This window comes from Syngnathus leptorhynchus, chromosome 5 (genome assembly GCF_054491065.1).
Source record: "Syngnathus leptorhynchus isolate UIUO chromosome 5, UIUO_Slep, whole genome shotgun sequence".
Lineage (NCBI taxonomy): Eukaryota > Metazoa > Chordata > Actinopteri > Syngnathiformes > Syngnathidae > Syngnathus > Syngnathus leptorhynchus.
The window spans coordinates 14,269,382-14,285,000 of NC_141199.1; the positions used below are offsets into that span (position 1 = coordinate 14,269,382).

General features: G+C 42.2%; 2 protein-coding genes across 4 annotated transcripts in view; both read left to right on the plus strand.

The window, feature by feature from the left end:
- Positions 1-695: 695 nt before the first annotated feature.
- Positions 696-13,865, plus strand: evi5l (ecotropic viral integration site 5 like). 2 transcript variants are annotated; one of them, XM_085912719.1, is made up of 19 exons: positions 696-1,070; positions 5,048-5,443; positions 5,614-5,803; positions 6,296-6,520; positions 6,883-6,957; positions 7,057-7,182; positions 7,285-7,428; positions 7,513-7,602; positions 7,724-7,821; positions 7,919-7,979; positions 8,116-8,169; positions 9,255-9,395; positions 9,576-9,692; positions 9,780-9,920; positions 10,008-10,187; positions 10,318-10,464; positions 10,582-10,677; positions 10,803-10,898; positions 11,723-13,865. In XM_085912719.1, exons 2-19 carry the CDS (start codon positions 5,199-5,201, stop codon positions 12,029-12,031), a joined length of 2,535 nt encoding a protein of 844 aa, XP_085768845.1. In that variant the 5' UTR covers positions 696-1,070; positions 5,048-5,198; the 3' UTR covers positions 12,032-13,865. The 2 variants fall into 2 exon arrangements, with proteins under 2 accessions (XP_085768845.1, XP_085768846.1); XM_085912720.1 differs by having other exon boundaries at positions 10,011-10,187.
- Positions 13,866-14,476: 611 nt separating this feature from the next.
- Positions 14,477-15,619, plus strand: part of LOC147057118 (uncharacterized) — a 2,601-nt gene continuing 1,458 nt past the window's right edge. The window contains exon 1 of one of the 2 annotated variants that reach the window (XM_085912542.1): positions 14,477-14,547. The gene's annotated coding sequence lies outside the window, so the exon portion shown is untranslated. Of the gene's footprint in view, positions 14,548-14,803; positions 14,931-15,619 lie in introns of those variants that run through there. The other variant, XM_085912541.1, reaches the window with a different exon arrangement.

Genomic DNA, 15,619 nt, shown 5'->3' on the forward strand with positions numbered 1-15,619 from the left:
GACTTGACTGAATAATCTAGGGTTGATTATTGATTGTTTGGTACAATTAATCCATCATAACAAAACGGAATATAGGGCGTTTCAAAATGTACGGATAATCCTGAAGTAATCATCTGTGGGCCTCCAGCTGTTGTTCAGTGAACAGCCGCGTGTTACTGATTCCACAAGATGGTGGCAAAGCATCTAAAACGGAGAAGATGATAAACAGGGATGGCGCTACACCGGGGCTAGAGGAGCTGTAACCCCTTCAGAAATTTGTGTACTACAATTTACCAATTATGTATGCACGCATGCTATCTGTTTATTTGTCCGTATCGTTCCGCCTGTCAATTCGCACCCAATTTGTTGTGCTCAATTAGCCTATCATGCATGTTTTTTGGAATGCGGGGGGAAAACCGGAGTACCCGGAGGAAACCCACACAGGCACGGGGAGAACATGTAGACTCGACAAGCCGGAGTCGAACCAGAAACCTCTGCATTATGCTCCACTGCGCCGCCCCTATGTATAGTTAAATGTATTCCTCTGCGACCACCTCTGCCCAACACCTGCAAACCCCGCCTTTCATCAGAATAAATATCGACGGCGATTGGCCGTTCCTCCACGCAACAACTTGCAGTTTCAGCAGACGATTGGCTGTTGAGTTGTCAATCAGCTCTAGTTCCCCACGCTGATTGGCTCGTTCCTCCTTCCGAGGTCTGCCTGCCGAACCCCAGCCATCCTAAATCCTAAATGATTTCCCTGTCTAGATTGATACTGCTGTTTGCGCCGATCCCAATGTTGAGTCTTGGGCAACGCCACGTTTGTTGTTGTCATGTTTATAACAGCTGATTGAAAACTAAAAATATCTACATGTTAACCTATTCCTGTCTGCTTAAATTCGGATCGAGCATAGCAGTCGGGGCTGGCAGCGCCGGGAGGGATGGCACTGCGTTGGACGCTACCCGGGTGTGTGTCGTCTTCGACTGTCCATTAAATTAGGATTAAATTAATTAGCCGATACCAGGATCGGTGTTGATATTTATTCAGGGAGACTCAAACTGCGCTGCCGCGGAATGGAAAAACGCTTTTGGTAAGCATTTCATGTTTTCTATTTGCATTCATTTAGCTCGGTGACAATGTTGTTGCGAGACCACCTTGGCTGCTCGTGTCAAATTGCACTGCTAAACTACAACACAGGCCCACGTCGCTATAACATCGATGGATGTCGACATTAATGTTTCAATGTTCCATTCCTCCTCGTTTTAACGTGTGCTCGTTTTCCCTGCTGCATTCCGTCGCATGTCCTGTCAAACAAGACACCGACATTCATGTTCACTAGCAAACCCAGTATATGCATTCTTATTTATTGAGGGGGGGGGGATGATGTCGCATGGCCATGTTGTGTTGTCCTGCTCTCGTCTTACATTGTTACACAACTGTCGTGGGAAGCCGGTGGTATATGCACTCCCCTCCCGGGAGGAGATGTCATTTAAGACCGCAGATGTTAATTCCGCCTCAAACGTGGATTGACTGCACACAGCGGGGTTGGCCTGTTCGGGTCTCCTAGTTACAAGGCAAAGGCCCGTTTAGTACGGAAGATGAGCTGTCATGTTGGCGACAGTCAATTCTGGAAAATGCTGAAGCCTTTGTGGAGGTCATACTGCTGTTTGAAAGGCGAGCCAAAAGTGGTTACACCATTTTAGACTCCAAATATGTTGCTGCACTGCTTCACAGGTAAAGGCTTCGATCCAGGCTCCGGCCTTCCTGTGTGGAGTTTGCATGTTCTCCCTGTGCCTGCACGGTTTCCTCACACATTCCAAAATCATGCAGGCTGATTGACCTCCCCATGTTTGTTTGTTTATATGTGCCCTGCAATTCTTGTGAGGATGAATGGGTTCAGAAAATGTATTTAGAATGTACTACACGTGTCCTCTGTATGTATATTAGAACATCAGGGCCCCTGCAGGGGAGTTACTGGTGCGTATCATAAGTAGGAAAACTTTGGTAATGATTCATCCAACTCACACGTCTACTCCAAATAACTCTATTCTAATTCCAAGGCTTTGCTGACCAAGCTGATCATTGTCTTTTTGGTTGTAATCTTGTCTCGAACCTAAGAAGAAAAGATGAAGACAATGAAATGATTCTTAGGCCTTCCTGTGAAATCTTTGAGGCTCGCAAAAGGCAAATCACACATTTTTTTGTCCCAAGGGGAAAGAAATCCTTTTTCTCACTTCCTGGTGATGTTGTTTGTTTGTTATTTTGTTTTGGGTACTTTAAGACTTGATCTGATCCCATGGGCGCAGAGCAAAAGGCACTTGTGACTCACCCCTTTAGCTTATTCATTCAGTACTTGTCTCTACTCTGACCTCAAAGAACAGCTATGTCATTGGAATAAACAATCAGAATATTATATATTTGTGTGACTGAGACAATTTTATTTCAATTTGTAAATACTGTTATTTAATATCTGTATTGATGGCTTTATGAAATGATGGACCGGTACGCAGAGATGTAAACAAATGTTATATGAAGTACGGTATACATTACGGCTTGGCTAATTGTCTTGTCATCCAGTTTGGAGCTGCCAATAAGTCCTTCATGCTTCCTGTGTCATTGTGTGATCAATGAATGTTTCAATGGGCTTTTGAAGGTGATAAATAAACATGTCAGTATTAGCACTTAAACAGTCCAAACAACAACTGTAAAGTAATTGATGGGTTTGCACGGCTGTTTCCAGACCATTTCCGCTCACAGCAGCACTCAAGGGAACCTATTATCTGGAGAGTGATGCTATTAACTCAATTCAGCACAGGAAAGCTTTTGTCATGAGAAACATGAACAGTATGTAAGGCACTAAAATGGAGAAACCCATCCCATATATATATATATTTTTTTGTCTAAATAGCCTCGAAGCATGGGTTTAGCCATTAAACCCAAGCCGGTTGTTCCCTGGGTTAATCGGTAGCCGATTCCAGTGGATGGAATCATGAGTCTTACTGTCTTTAACACAATCACTGGAGTTGTCAGATGCAGCGTCAAAGAACATAACCTGATTCTGTTAACTCAATCACCGCCGTATCGCTTAAAACTGATCTTTGACGTCTATATCCGTCAATGGCAGCGAATGGGTTGCGTGGAGGGTCAACGTGTTCATCAAAACATCCATCCAATTTGTGGAGTTAATTTATCACAAAATAAGTCTTGGAGCAGCTTCACAAATTCACGGTTGACAAGAACTTTAGACATCCCATATATCAAACGTCTAGCCACACATTACCGAGAAGGTCGCCTTGGAGGCAAGGCCGGTGGAGCGCCCTTGAGCTTTGAGCTCATCATCCCAGGGAAAATGATTTGCTGCTCAGGGAGAACATTCAACTTTGACATCCAGCAGCATTTTAAAGAAATGAATGAGCACTCAAAGCCACACCCAACAATATATGGAGCGCCCAATCATTATACATGACTCAACCTATTAATTCATATTAAAACGACATCAACACAAACCGTCTGGGCGGGTTTTGTTTTACTTTTGAGTCATAATCCAGTCAGCCGTAGTCGTGCTCCGAACATCTGGGCTCCCTCGCCTTGTCAGAGGCCTTCACACTATCCTTCCAATAATGAAGTGCATCATCCGTCGCTCGACTGGTAGTCAGGCGTGATTTACACATTTCACACTCTGGTCCCCGACACTGAACAGTACTTGTCGTCGCTGAGACGTCTCTGAAGGGTCACGGCCGTTTCTCAGACAAAGCAGACTGTATTCCCGATGCTTGGGTCATGTTTGAAGTTATTTTTGAATGGCTTCTAGTTCAGATCAGGTTTGTGTCAATGGCGACATCCGTTGAGTTCTGCCTCAGTGAATCCATTTTGTCGTATAAAGCTATAGCGGTCGACTACTTTTCTTTCCGCAAAAGTGATTGGTCTTGTTAATGGCTCTTTTGATTGGGCTGCTTGCTGCACATGAATGCATCCTTTGTTTCATCCTCGAGCACTGTTTTCTGTGTTTACATTTGTTTTGTGTCCAAAAAGTGGATTTTTATACTCTTCATTTGAAACAGTGCTCTCAATAACATATTCATGCTGTGTTGATTTGTCAATATAAAGATTATTTTGGTAGGCTAAGAGTTATCATGGTTGAAAAAGTAATGAGAATTGCCATTCCTGAAAAAAGTCAAGTTAGTTATGGTGTTTATTTCAAACGACCTTGTAATGCGGTGAATTTTTTTTCAAATTAAACACAATAGACTCGCTTTAAATAGCCCGAATGATTAAATAACTAACAGCGGAGCGCGTAGACATTCATGATGTTTTAACATTCATTAAACAACCAATGGAAACAATGATGTCATCATCTTGAAGCTAAACAGTTCCATGAGCTTCAAGTGGTTTGTTTGGAGTGTGGAATGAGTTTCCATGAGTAACTTGATGAAGGCTTTCTGTTTTTAAACTCTCTCATCTCACATTTGAGCAGCTTTTCTTTTCTGGAGTTATTCAGGCTAATTTCCGACAAGGTTGTTTTGACTGCGGCGTTATGACTCAAGAAAAGTGTTCTGTGTGTTCTGAGTCACTATGACATCATCGGCGTTACTTCATTTTTGGAGACGTCGTTGTGGGCATCTTCGCCGGTGCGTTTGCTTTGTAGTTAATTTTGTGTTGAGCCAATCACGGCTCTGTTTGCAAATGTCACATGACCAAATAACCGCTGTCGTCATTGAATATTTTTAGAATTTATTATTCATCTGTTTTTATTAAGGACTAGATAATTGTTTCTTAGGAGAGCTTGAAGTGGGAAGATTTCAAAAATGACTAAAGAATGACTCGATTTTTCAAATGCAAGGCGATTAATTTGCGAATGGGTTTGTTGTCGATTTAATCGATTTCATTTTGACATCGCTGAAAACAGGTGTGATATCATTATTAATTAATGTTATTAAAGGTATTATTTATTCATGGAAAGCGACACTATCACATTGGGTCTAGACGTAAAATGAACTTATTACTTCATAAAATGAAAAATTAGTCAAGTAGTCCGTGAAAGAAAGTTTCTCCTTTCCTCTTCATCAGGTTTGAAGACCTCTGATCCTATTGGCTCTTCAGCCTGGCAGGTGACAGTCAGCTGACATCCTGACAAAGGAGAGACCAGAGTGAGGCGAGGAGAGGAGAGAGGAGAGGAGAGTTTCCACTTGCGCAGCTTCCCCACACCGCAATAAGCGACATGTCGATACCCAGCAGCGGCAGTCCCGAGCGAGAAGGCTCAGGCCAGGTTCCGACACACCTCGACTGCCCTTCGTCCCCTCCCGCTTTGGATCCCGATCCACTGTCGACGGGAAGTCCGGTCCTCAGCCCAGACTCCTCGTCCCATGATGCCGCGCTGTCAGCGCCCGCAGTTTCCCCGGCGGACTCGGAGAACCTCAGTCCAGATGAACTGGAGCTGCTGGCAAAACTGGAGGAACAGAACAGGTGAGAAATATTGCTTGAATTATTTCTCGTTATGTTGTTATATTTTATTATATTTTATTTTATTAGATTATATTTTAGTATATTTTATGATAATATATATTTATGTAAATTTAATGCAAAAAAAAAAAAAAAAAACTTCTTGTGTCATTGGTTCTCATCCAAAACGCAAGATTACTGGAGGCCGACTCCAAGTCCCTGCGCTCCATGACTGGCTCACGACGCAACAGCGGCTCTTCGCTGGTTTCCAGTTCCTCGGCTTCCTCCAATCTGTCCCACCTGGAGGAGGACACCTGGATCCTTTGGGGCCGCATCGTCAACGAATGGGACGAATGGAGACGCAAGAAGGACAAGCTTCTCAAGGTGAATTCAGGTTGATCTTATTCCTGCTGACTGGGTCTGTTCCCTTTTGTGTCCAGGGTTTTCCGAGTACGGGTTGAGTCGAGATATTTTTCTTGGAAATCTCATCGAGTTTCCAAGTATACCGCCAGACAAATGATGCCCCTTGCAGTGATTGACAGCAAAAATGAAATGATTTGCATTGCCATGGCAACACAATCATCATCATCTTTAGGAGACACACGCCTTTGTGTATGTCTACAAAATCTCCGGGACGCCAAGATGGATGAGAGGAGGGACAGCTGAGTGAGTCAGGATGCAACAAGAGCGGAAAAAAAAAAGCTAGGAGACATTTGGACAAAACATAATTATGATGTAACAGTGCCACAACAACACGAATCCTAAAAAAAGAAGATGTTGATTGTGTTAAATCAATAGTTGTGTCTTCAATTATGACACCTCGCTGATTTTTGTCCATTTTGTGACTGAGTATTAATTGATGGACGTGTCTGCCAGGAGTTAATCCGGAAGGGCATTCCGCATCACTTCCGGGCCATCGTGTGGCAGCTGCTGGGCAATGCCACGGACATGCCGGTGAAGAATCAGTACTCGGAGCTCCTCAAGATGTCATCCCCGTGCGAGAAGCTGATCCGCAGAGACATCGCCCGTACCTACCCCGAGCATGAGTTCTTCAAAGGTCAGGACAGCCTGGGCCAGGAAGTCCTCTTTAATGTCATGAAGGTAAAAACATTGAATTACATAATCTTTTTTTTTTTTTTTTCAGAAAGCATTCATATTTGAAGTGATGATGCTTGCTATATTATGATTATCTGTTTTCCTGACTTATGTTTACGTCACACTTGTTTGCTAGCCAACGCAAAATATTTGGATTATTTAGCATTTTTTGATGATGTTTAAATCTACTCGCCAATCAAAATAGTTTGACCCCAGATTGGCAGGTCCGACCTTCCGTACGGTTTTGCAAACTGCTGTAAAATGAACCAAGGTCAGCTATTCAGAAAACGAGAGCCCATTTTCGACAACTTTGATTTTTCTCGCCCAGATGTTTTTAAGAGATGTTTGAATATTTACATATTTTTCAGGCTTACTCCCTTGTGGATCGGGAGGTTGGTTATTGCCAAGGTAGCGCGTTCATTGTTGGCCTGCTACTCATGCAGGTAATGTGTGTTGCTAAAAAAAAAAAATAATAATAATTAAAACAGCCGCCTGTGTGTGATTGCTAACGATGGAATTCTCTCCTGACAATTTCGCGCCAGATGCCCGAAGAGGAGGCTTTTTGCGTATTTGTGCGTCTGATGCAGGAGTATCGTCTGCGAGAGCTCTTCAAACCCAGCATGGCCGAATTGGGACTCTGCATCTACCAGTTTGAGTATCTTCTACAGGTAAAGAGCAAGCAGGAGAAGGTTACATCCACTAGAGGGCAGCAAAGCTCTTTTTTTTAAAATCTGCTTCTAAATAACAATGCTATTTTATTGTCATATCAGGAACAACTTCCAGATCTTAACGTCCATTTCCGGTCCCAGAGTTTTCATACATCCATGTACGCCTCATCTTGGTTCCTCACGCTTTTCCTCACCTTTCTCCCTTTGCCCGTCGCCACGCGCATATTTGATATTTTTATGTACGAGGTAGGAGGATTTAATTCATCGATGGTAACCTTTGTTTGGATTGAGTCAGCATATAAATCTAAGTTGTGAGACCTTTCCCCCGAGGGCCTGGAGATCATCTTCCGTGTGGGCATGGCCATTCTGCAGTATAACCAGACGGACCTCATTCAGCTGGACATGGAGGGCATGTCACAGGTGGTGAACTTAAATGATGTTCTCAGGGCTGTCACTATAAAATGTTTTTTTTTTTTAGAATCGATTTAGTTTGTGTCACCATGGAATATTAAAAGTGTTTTGTTGCAAATTTGTCTTCCAGCATTTTCAGAAGGTGATCCCTCACCAGTTTGACAGCTGCCCAGACAAGCTGATCCTCAGGGCATACCAGATCAAATACAACACTAAGAGAATGAAGAAGTGAGCATCCTTTGTTAACCTTGTGACCCCCGCCCCCCCCCCCCTCCAAAAACCAAATGTTTAAATCTGAATTTGAAAATTCCTCTTATTCAATCAGGCTGGAGAAAGAATATACCACCATCAAGAACAAAGAAATGGAAGAGCAAATTGAGATTAAGGTGCGTTTGTTTGCTGGATGTTCTTCACGACATCACTTCCAATCTAAGAATTCTTTTGCAATTTATTCGTGAGCCGAGCACACACAATCGACAGAATTCTTAACGATGAATCGGCTTTGTCTGCTCTTGTTTTCAGAGGCTGCGCACAGAAAATCGACTACTAAAACAGCGAATTGAAACCCTAGAGAAGGTCAGAGACGGACTTTCCGCCTTTACCGACTGTATTCTTTTCCCTCCTCTTCAAAAAAAACCCCAACTATTTTCTGACTGATCTCCATGCTGCTTCTGTTTTCCCCTCATCTTTTGGGTTTATCTTCTTTTCCTGTTCTACTCTGGGCTTTGGTTGTGGCCTCTCGTTTCAACATCTTGTTGCGTCCCTTCATTATGCTGTAGGAGAGTGCCGCTCTGGCAGATAGACTCATCCAGGTAGAGTACTGAATGAACCGCTTCCCTGCTCGCCTCACAGACCTCTCCTCAACAACAAACTCGGTTTTTGCAGCTTATAACAAATCTGCATGTAAAAGATTTTTTTTTGTGAATATAATATTTTGTCCACAAACCTGTTATGTGCATGCTCACTTATTGTATGATTAAATGTTTATAAAATTGTACGCAATGACGTTTCCATGATAAAACTGTGCAACTCCTGCATGTGGCTTGTAAACACTATTTTGTGATGCAAATATTTGGAATTACACGAATTACTTGTTTGCTTTCTTTATGAGAACTTTGCATTACCTTTCTTATTTAGGCAAAGGAGTACATTATATGGAGGAAAGTAAAAAAAAAAAAACTTTTATTTTCTTAATCCTTACCAGCATCAATTCTTGAGTTGTCCCAGAGAGTACCGATACCAAGTACTGATACCATTAGTATTTTTGATACATATCATTTAAAAGCATGAAACAAAGAATGATAATTTTAAAAAAAGAGCAGTATATTCCAATATAACAATTATTAAGGACATTTTCTATATTTGTTTTCTATTTAGTGAAGGTAAAACCGCCACACCAATGTGTATCGCCCTCCGTCATCACTCACTAACCTCATTTGTGTAACATAAATTTACGCACGTAACAGGAATCGTCAAATCAATTGATTCTCGAGGACATGTACCACCCAGCTCGCTCTCTTAAAGAAAGCAAATACACTTTATCCCAAATATAACCATTCCTGCAAAGCTTAACAAAAATGCACGACACTATCGTTAACCCCTTCGATCTACTCATTTGTATTTTTAGAAATGTCAAATGCTGTTCCGGTGTGCCATTCCAGGGTCAGGTGACCAGGGCGCAGGAAGCGGAGGAAAACTATGTGATCAAACGTGAGCTCGCCGTAGTGAGGCAGCAGTGCAACGTAGCCAGCGAGGGTCTCGAGAAGGCGCAGGACACCATACGAGAGCTGCAGCAACAAAAGGTAACCTCTGGAACATCAATGGCGACGACAAAGAAAATTTCATTTCATTCTTCTTTGCTTCTGTTAAATTAGACACCATAAACGATTCAGTTATTCAATTCGCGCCCACGTGGCGATTTATGATGATTTTGAGTTTTTCAATAGTTGTTGACTGTAAATACGTCGCGATGCTCCTTTCAGTACACGGAGCAGTTTGTGAACAGTCTGCAGACAGAGCTGGAGCAGTCCAAGCTGCGCGAGGCCGAGCTGCTGGGAGCCATGAAGGAACTACAAGACAAGGTGCTTGATCTGGAGAAGGTGAGTCACCAGACAGGACTAAATTATGTCGATAAGATAAGTCCGATAAGAGATTATGTACGAAGAGTTCTCCCCATCTCCATCCAGAAGAGCAGCTGTTTGCCTGATGAAAACAACATAGCAGCTCTGCAGGAGGAGGTGAAGCAAATGAAGCTGAGGGAGCTGGAGACACTGCGATCATTCAGAGAGATGCAGGACTCGGTCACTGAGCTCAACCAGCGCTGGCAGGTAAACGCCACAACACATAAAAGCTGTAGTTGTTTTGTCTTACGGTATATGTTTTTTTTTTTTTTTTTAACCCATCTCGTGTCTCAGCAGCATCACATGTCCCGCAGTGGCAGCACAGGCGGCGGCGGCAGCCACTGGAAGGAATCGCCAAAGAAGAACGCCATGAATGAGTTACAAGATAAGCTCATGACTGTCCGTCTTAGAGAAGCGCAGGCCCAGGCTGAGCTACGAGAGGTCAAACTGAAGGCTGTGCAGCTGGAGAGCCAGGTCGGACACGTCCATCCATACTGCAGATATACTAATTGCTTGTCTAACAAGCTTATTTGAATCTGATTATTTCATGCAACGGCTTAGTGTAAAATTCCAGTCATTTGCTGGCTTTCCACTTCTGTTCCAGAACACCATTCACAGTAAATTGATTGGGCGCCATGAGCAGGAGCGTTCCGCCCTTCAGGATCGCCTCCAGATGTCATCGAATCAGAACAAAGCTCTTCAGGCCCAGCTCAACGAGATGAAACGGAAGCAGGCCGAATGGGACTGCAAGGTGCGATAAGAGCGGCAACCAGCCCTGATTAAAAAAAAAAAAAAGACATGTAGTTGCAAGGATAAACCACAAGGGCCCAAGCGGGAATTAACTCCTCCCACATTGTCCCGTTGACAGAGCAAAGAGGAGGTGATGGCCGTACGATTGAGGGAAGCCGACAGCATGGCCGCCATGGCCGAGCTCAGGCAGAAGATAGCCGAGCTCGAAATACAGGTGAGGACGGATGGGAGTTGAAAAAGGTTGAACCGACGAATGATCATAAAATATTTCTAGTCCTCAAGCATCTCCAGTAAAGTTCCTGGAGACTTTGACCCTACGCACATGCGTATGTCTTTCAGAAAGAAGAAGGGCTGATCCAGGGCCAGCTCAACCACTCCGACTCCAGGCAGTACATCAACCGGCTTCGGGACCAGATCACTGAGCTCAAAAATGAGGTCACTCACTCACACACATCGACACAAGTTTCCACTTTTATTGTCGTTGAGATAAAGTGGGTAATTCTCTTTTGAAAATGCCAATGTAAATGTGGCTTAAAGTCATTTCTGCAGTATGTAGGTGGCAAACAGGAAGCCATGGCATGTCTCTTCTGTCTGTGCACAGACTGTAATTCATTCTGCAATAAATGTCAATATTTTTCTGTTTTAATTGCTCTATACAATATTGTATATATATTTTTTTTAATTTATTTTAATTATTATTATTTATTTATTTTAAATTAGCCCTAACGGTAATCATCACTGAAGTTCACCTGAAGCATATTCTTCTTTTCCTTCTTGAGTCGCTCCGATAATTGAAAGAAAGATATTCAGTCACATTCGTTATTGTATTGACATAATAACAACCTTCCATTTTGACATTTTGAGAGCGAGTCAGTGCGTGCGTGCTGATTCTCAACCGAGGGGGTGAAATGAGACTTGAGCGCTTCTCGCGCCTCTGCCGAAACTCCCCCACCACCGGTTTTTCACCGAAGCTGTGGTTTTTACGAGGGCGAGTGAAACTCTCATACAGATGAAAAATCTCAGTGTTTATATGATTGAGTCATACATAGAGCACTGATGCGGTGAGAAATAAATTCACAGATTATCACCTGGAACGAGTACTAAAGAAATGATAAATGGACCAATAAAAAAAGCCATTGTGTCGCAAATAAAGAAAAATATCATCGGGTGATGCCAGACATATTGACAAGGAAGTTACAGGTGTAATGCACATAAACGGTCGTCTTCTCAAACGTGACATCCTTTTTTTGCGTTTCCAGATCAGGCTACTGCGAGGTCAGAAAGCTCGGGCTCCGGGTTCCAGGCTCACCGCCATGGGCGCCGACTACCAGGATCTGTGTCTGACCAGCCCCGCCTCAGCTGAAGGCGACTACCTGAGTTCTGACGAGGACATCCTCCATAGCCCGCTGCCTCCAAGCGCCCTTTACCCGGCCATACCGGGCCCGTGTCACCCCTCGGCCCGGCTGGACAGCGAAGGCAGCACGGACAGCGAGGCGGAAGACCGGACACATCCGGACCCCCCGCAACTGTTCGGTAGTATGATGTGCGCAGAGGCCATGGAGAACTGATAAGCACTGGTCGGTTACTATGGCAACGCTGATGGACAGTATCTCTCCGGAGTGAGTGCATCCCTCCTACTTTATCCTTTCACAGAACGCCAGGTTAGACTTATTTTGAAAAAAAAAAAAAGAGTCAATTCAAAGTGTTCTATAAGCGATCCACTCATTACTTTGTGCAAGTGTACACTACAAGTGTATTTTTCAGTCTCGTCCTATCATCTTTTTCAGAAGTTTGAGCGATACACTTCTTTTGTGAGATATTGTACCTGTGTGAGGCCTTGCACATAAAAAATTATAATAATAATCATAATAATGTCCTCTACTCCAGTACATATCCCAACCCGAACACACAAAACAGACTGACATGGACCTGCTCTGAAATTAATTGATGATGCGAGATGTGCCAGCAGCCTATACCCATTTTGAGTTAGAATGTCGGAAAACACCTTTTTGGCTAACCGTTCTTTGCCGGCTTCATCGAAAGAGGCCACAATGAGCGGCAATGTGATGAAATAACGTCCATGCACTCATCCCTACCATTTCAACATCCTCAACATGCGCTGGATGTTCAAAGTGCAAAGGGAAGAGACAAAAAAACAAAAAAAAAGAGGAGGAAACTCAACATTGCCAAATTGTTTTTCTTTTTGTATTTTTAAAGTAACTTATATGTTATGTAATTTATTTTGATATGATTTTTACTATCAAATATTGAACCATAGGCGTACGTCTGAGGGTGCCGGCAGAGATGACCTTCCTTCCTTCCTTCCTTCCTTCCTTCCTTCCTTCCTTCCTTCCTTCCTTCCTTCCTTCCTTCCTTCCTTCCTTCCTTCCTTCCTTCCGTCCTTCCTTCCTTCCTTCCCGTATGAGCGTGTGCCAACCTCGTGCCATCACGATTGTTGCCCGTCTGTGCGCTGTGACGCAAGGTGAGATGCTTCATGTGCTGCTATCCTGTTTTTATTTCCGAATAATGAGATGTCACCCGCCCGTCATAAAATCGGTCTCATTGTTCGTTAGCTGCAACCAGCTACATTATGTGATAATGAACATTAGCATGTTTTACATATCAAATTAAATATCAACAACAACCTCTTTGGTATGTCACTTAGATTTCAAATGTGCCGTTTTTTGAGTCAAGACTCAAAGAAACGGTTTCATATGTTCTGGTTTTTGAGCACTGAAAAATTGACACAATTCACGTGATCATCCGTCCACGAAAAAATTGAAATTGGACTTTCATGTATGGACATCAAAAGGGTTAAAGAGGAGGTATTGCTAAGTGCACTGTTGCAAGTAACCGCCTTGTATGTCACAAGGCCTCTTTCTCTACTCTGGAAGAATCTGTGATGGTGATGTTGCAAAACTTCCTTCTCTTTCTTAAGCTTAACCAGACTGAGATTTTTTCCCTGTCAGTTGTGAGCAAACGCTGAAAAAAAAAAAAAGTCTCTAATTGTCTCTACAACTGTCAAACATTTCTGTTCAATTCAATACTGGACGATAATTGCTTTATCAATACAACCAATTAGACTACTGCCATCCATCGGTCTCCCCATCCTGATTATATATCAGTCACGTGCCATAAGCGTATCGTCTATATTCTCTTCACAACTTGTGGCATTTTCACCTTATCCAGCAAAACTTGTGATGAAGGCAACAATCTGACGGCACAGTGTTATTTATCCATGGAGTGTCAAACATTTTCGTCACCTTATTCTCTTGCCCTCTTGCATTTCAACTAATGTGCTTGTCGCAGACGTTTAATACAACTAAAGCTTCTATAAAGTCTAGTACAATGAAAGACATGTCATGTCCTGTATCACAGGGACAATACTAAATAAAACTTTGAAATTGCAATTTTGCCAAGATATGCTTGTGTCTTATTTGACCTTAAAATAGAAGTTTGAATGTTTGAGCAAAAATGTATTTATTCCAGTAGTTCAGTTCAAAACTTAATTTGATGTGTGTAAAAACGGCTGGTTTTTTTTTATTAATTTTGATGATCAATAATTTACCGCTCAAGAAAACCCAATATTAACCATCTCAAGACAGTGCATCTTTGAACAACCAAAATAATCTTCACAATATATATTTTTGGGAAATTGGTGGACTGAAAACACCTTTTCATGACAATACTGTATATATAATATTACCTACAGGGTTATATTTATCATATGCAAAGAATAACAGTATTATTCCTGCAGTTTACTGAGATGTTTTGTGAATACTGCCCTCTGTCGGCCCAATTTTGCATATCTGCAGGAGCAGCACATTCTTTATGCATGAATGTTATTTCTTCCCCGAATTAATTTTAGAGATGCTTGAACACAATCACCGCATCTATTTTTATTTTGTCTGGGAATAATTTGAATCTCCTCATCTGAACGAGAGGTCTGTGTCTGTTGTAATACCACAATTGACCTGTGAGTGACAGCATGGTGCAAAAGAACAATTAGATCGCCTAAGCAGAAGGAAGGCGCTCTTTTTTTTTTTTTTTTGCTGGACAATCTGAGTCTAAAAATTTTGAACAGGTACAATATTTACGATTGCCGGCCCCGATTGTTATACAAGCGTATCGGTGAGAGAGAGAAAATAAAACCCACATTACAAATCACAGGATAATCGCTCAGAATAATCTTTGAAACACCAATCGGGTCTTTGTGACTTTGAAGTGAGGTAGAAATCCTCAAGTTTGTCCCGATTGTTGCGATGTGTGTACCCCGTTGTTAACCTTGAAATGAGTAGATTTCTGCAGAAATCTGCACAATGTGGTGTGTGTGTGAGGAAGCGGTGTGGTTGTCACGTCACGGATGAAAGCGCTTCCTTTTCATGAGGGCTTTAGAATCCTTCACACATTGTGACCTCACTTCAGCTTCATTTACCTGCTTATTATTTCATTTTGTGTTCATTTCTGGTAAGTTTTCACAGCAACTATTTGACCACGTTGACATTTTACACATTGCTATTAACGCTTCAATGATTGATGGTATTCATTCCAATCCGAATGATATTTTTGATACCACATGAAAGAGTATGTTGACTATGTTCATCTTTATTACCGTTGAACATGATGCATTTTTCTAGGTTTTTAAAATGACATGCAGGGCTATAGATCGACATGTATCAATATTTCGATTGATATTTTTGTGTGTTTCTCCCACTATAAACAATAGTGTGAAATTGATCGGATTTGCTTTATTGTTACAATTTTAACAGTATTATTAATGATGAAGATTCTCCATTGGCAAATGTTTTGAAATGGACAAATTGTCATCTTTGACTCTGTACAGTACTATATTGTTGTAATACTGTAATTTTGCTCCCTTTTCTGACACGTTTGCTCATAATTTTACTCTGAACGTGTGTGCGTTTACACACACTAACACACACACACACACACACACACACACACACACACTGTGGCGTAGACAAAACTTAGATCTTCTGCTGCCATCTAGTGTCAAAGTCAAGTAGTGCGCGTTTCTGTATTTATGCTATATTAAACAAGACCAATTAGTGTTTTCACATAGTGTGAAGAAAATTGTACTGGTCAGATTACGATCACAACATGACTGCAGTTGATTGAGTTTGCTGCAGAATTCC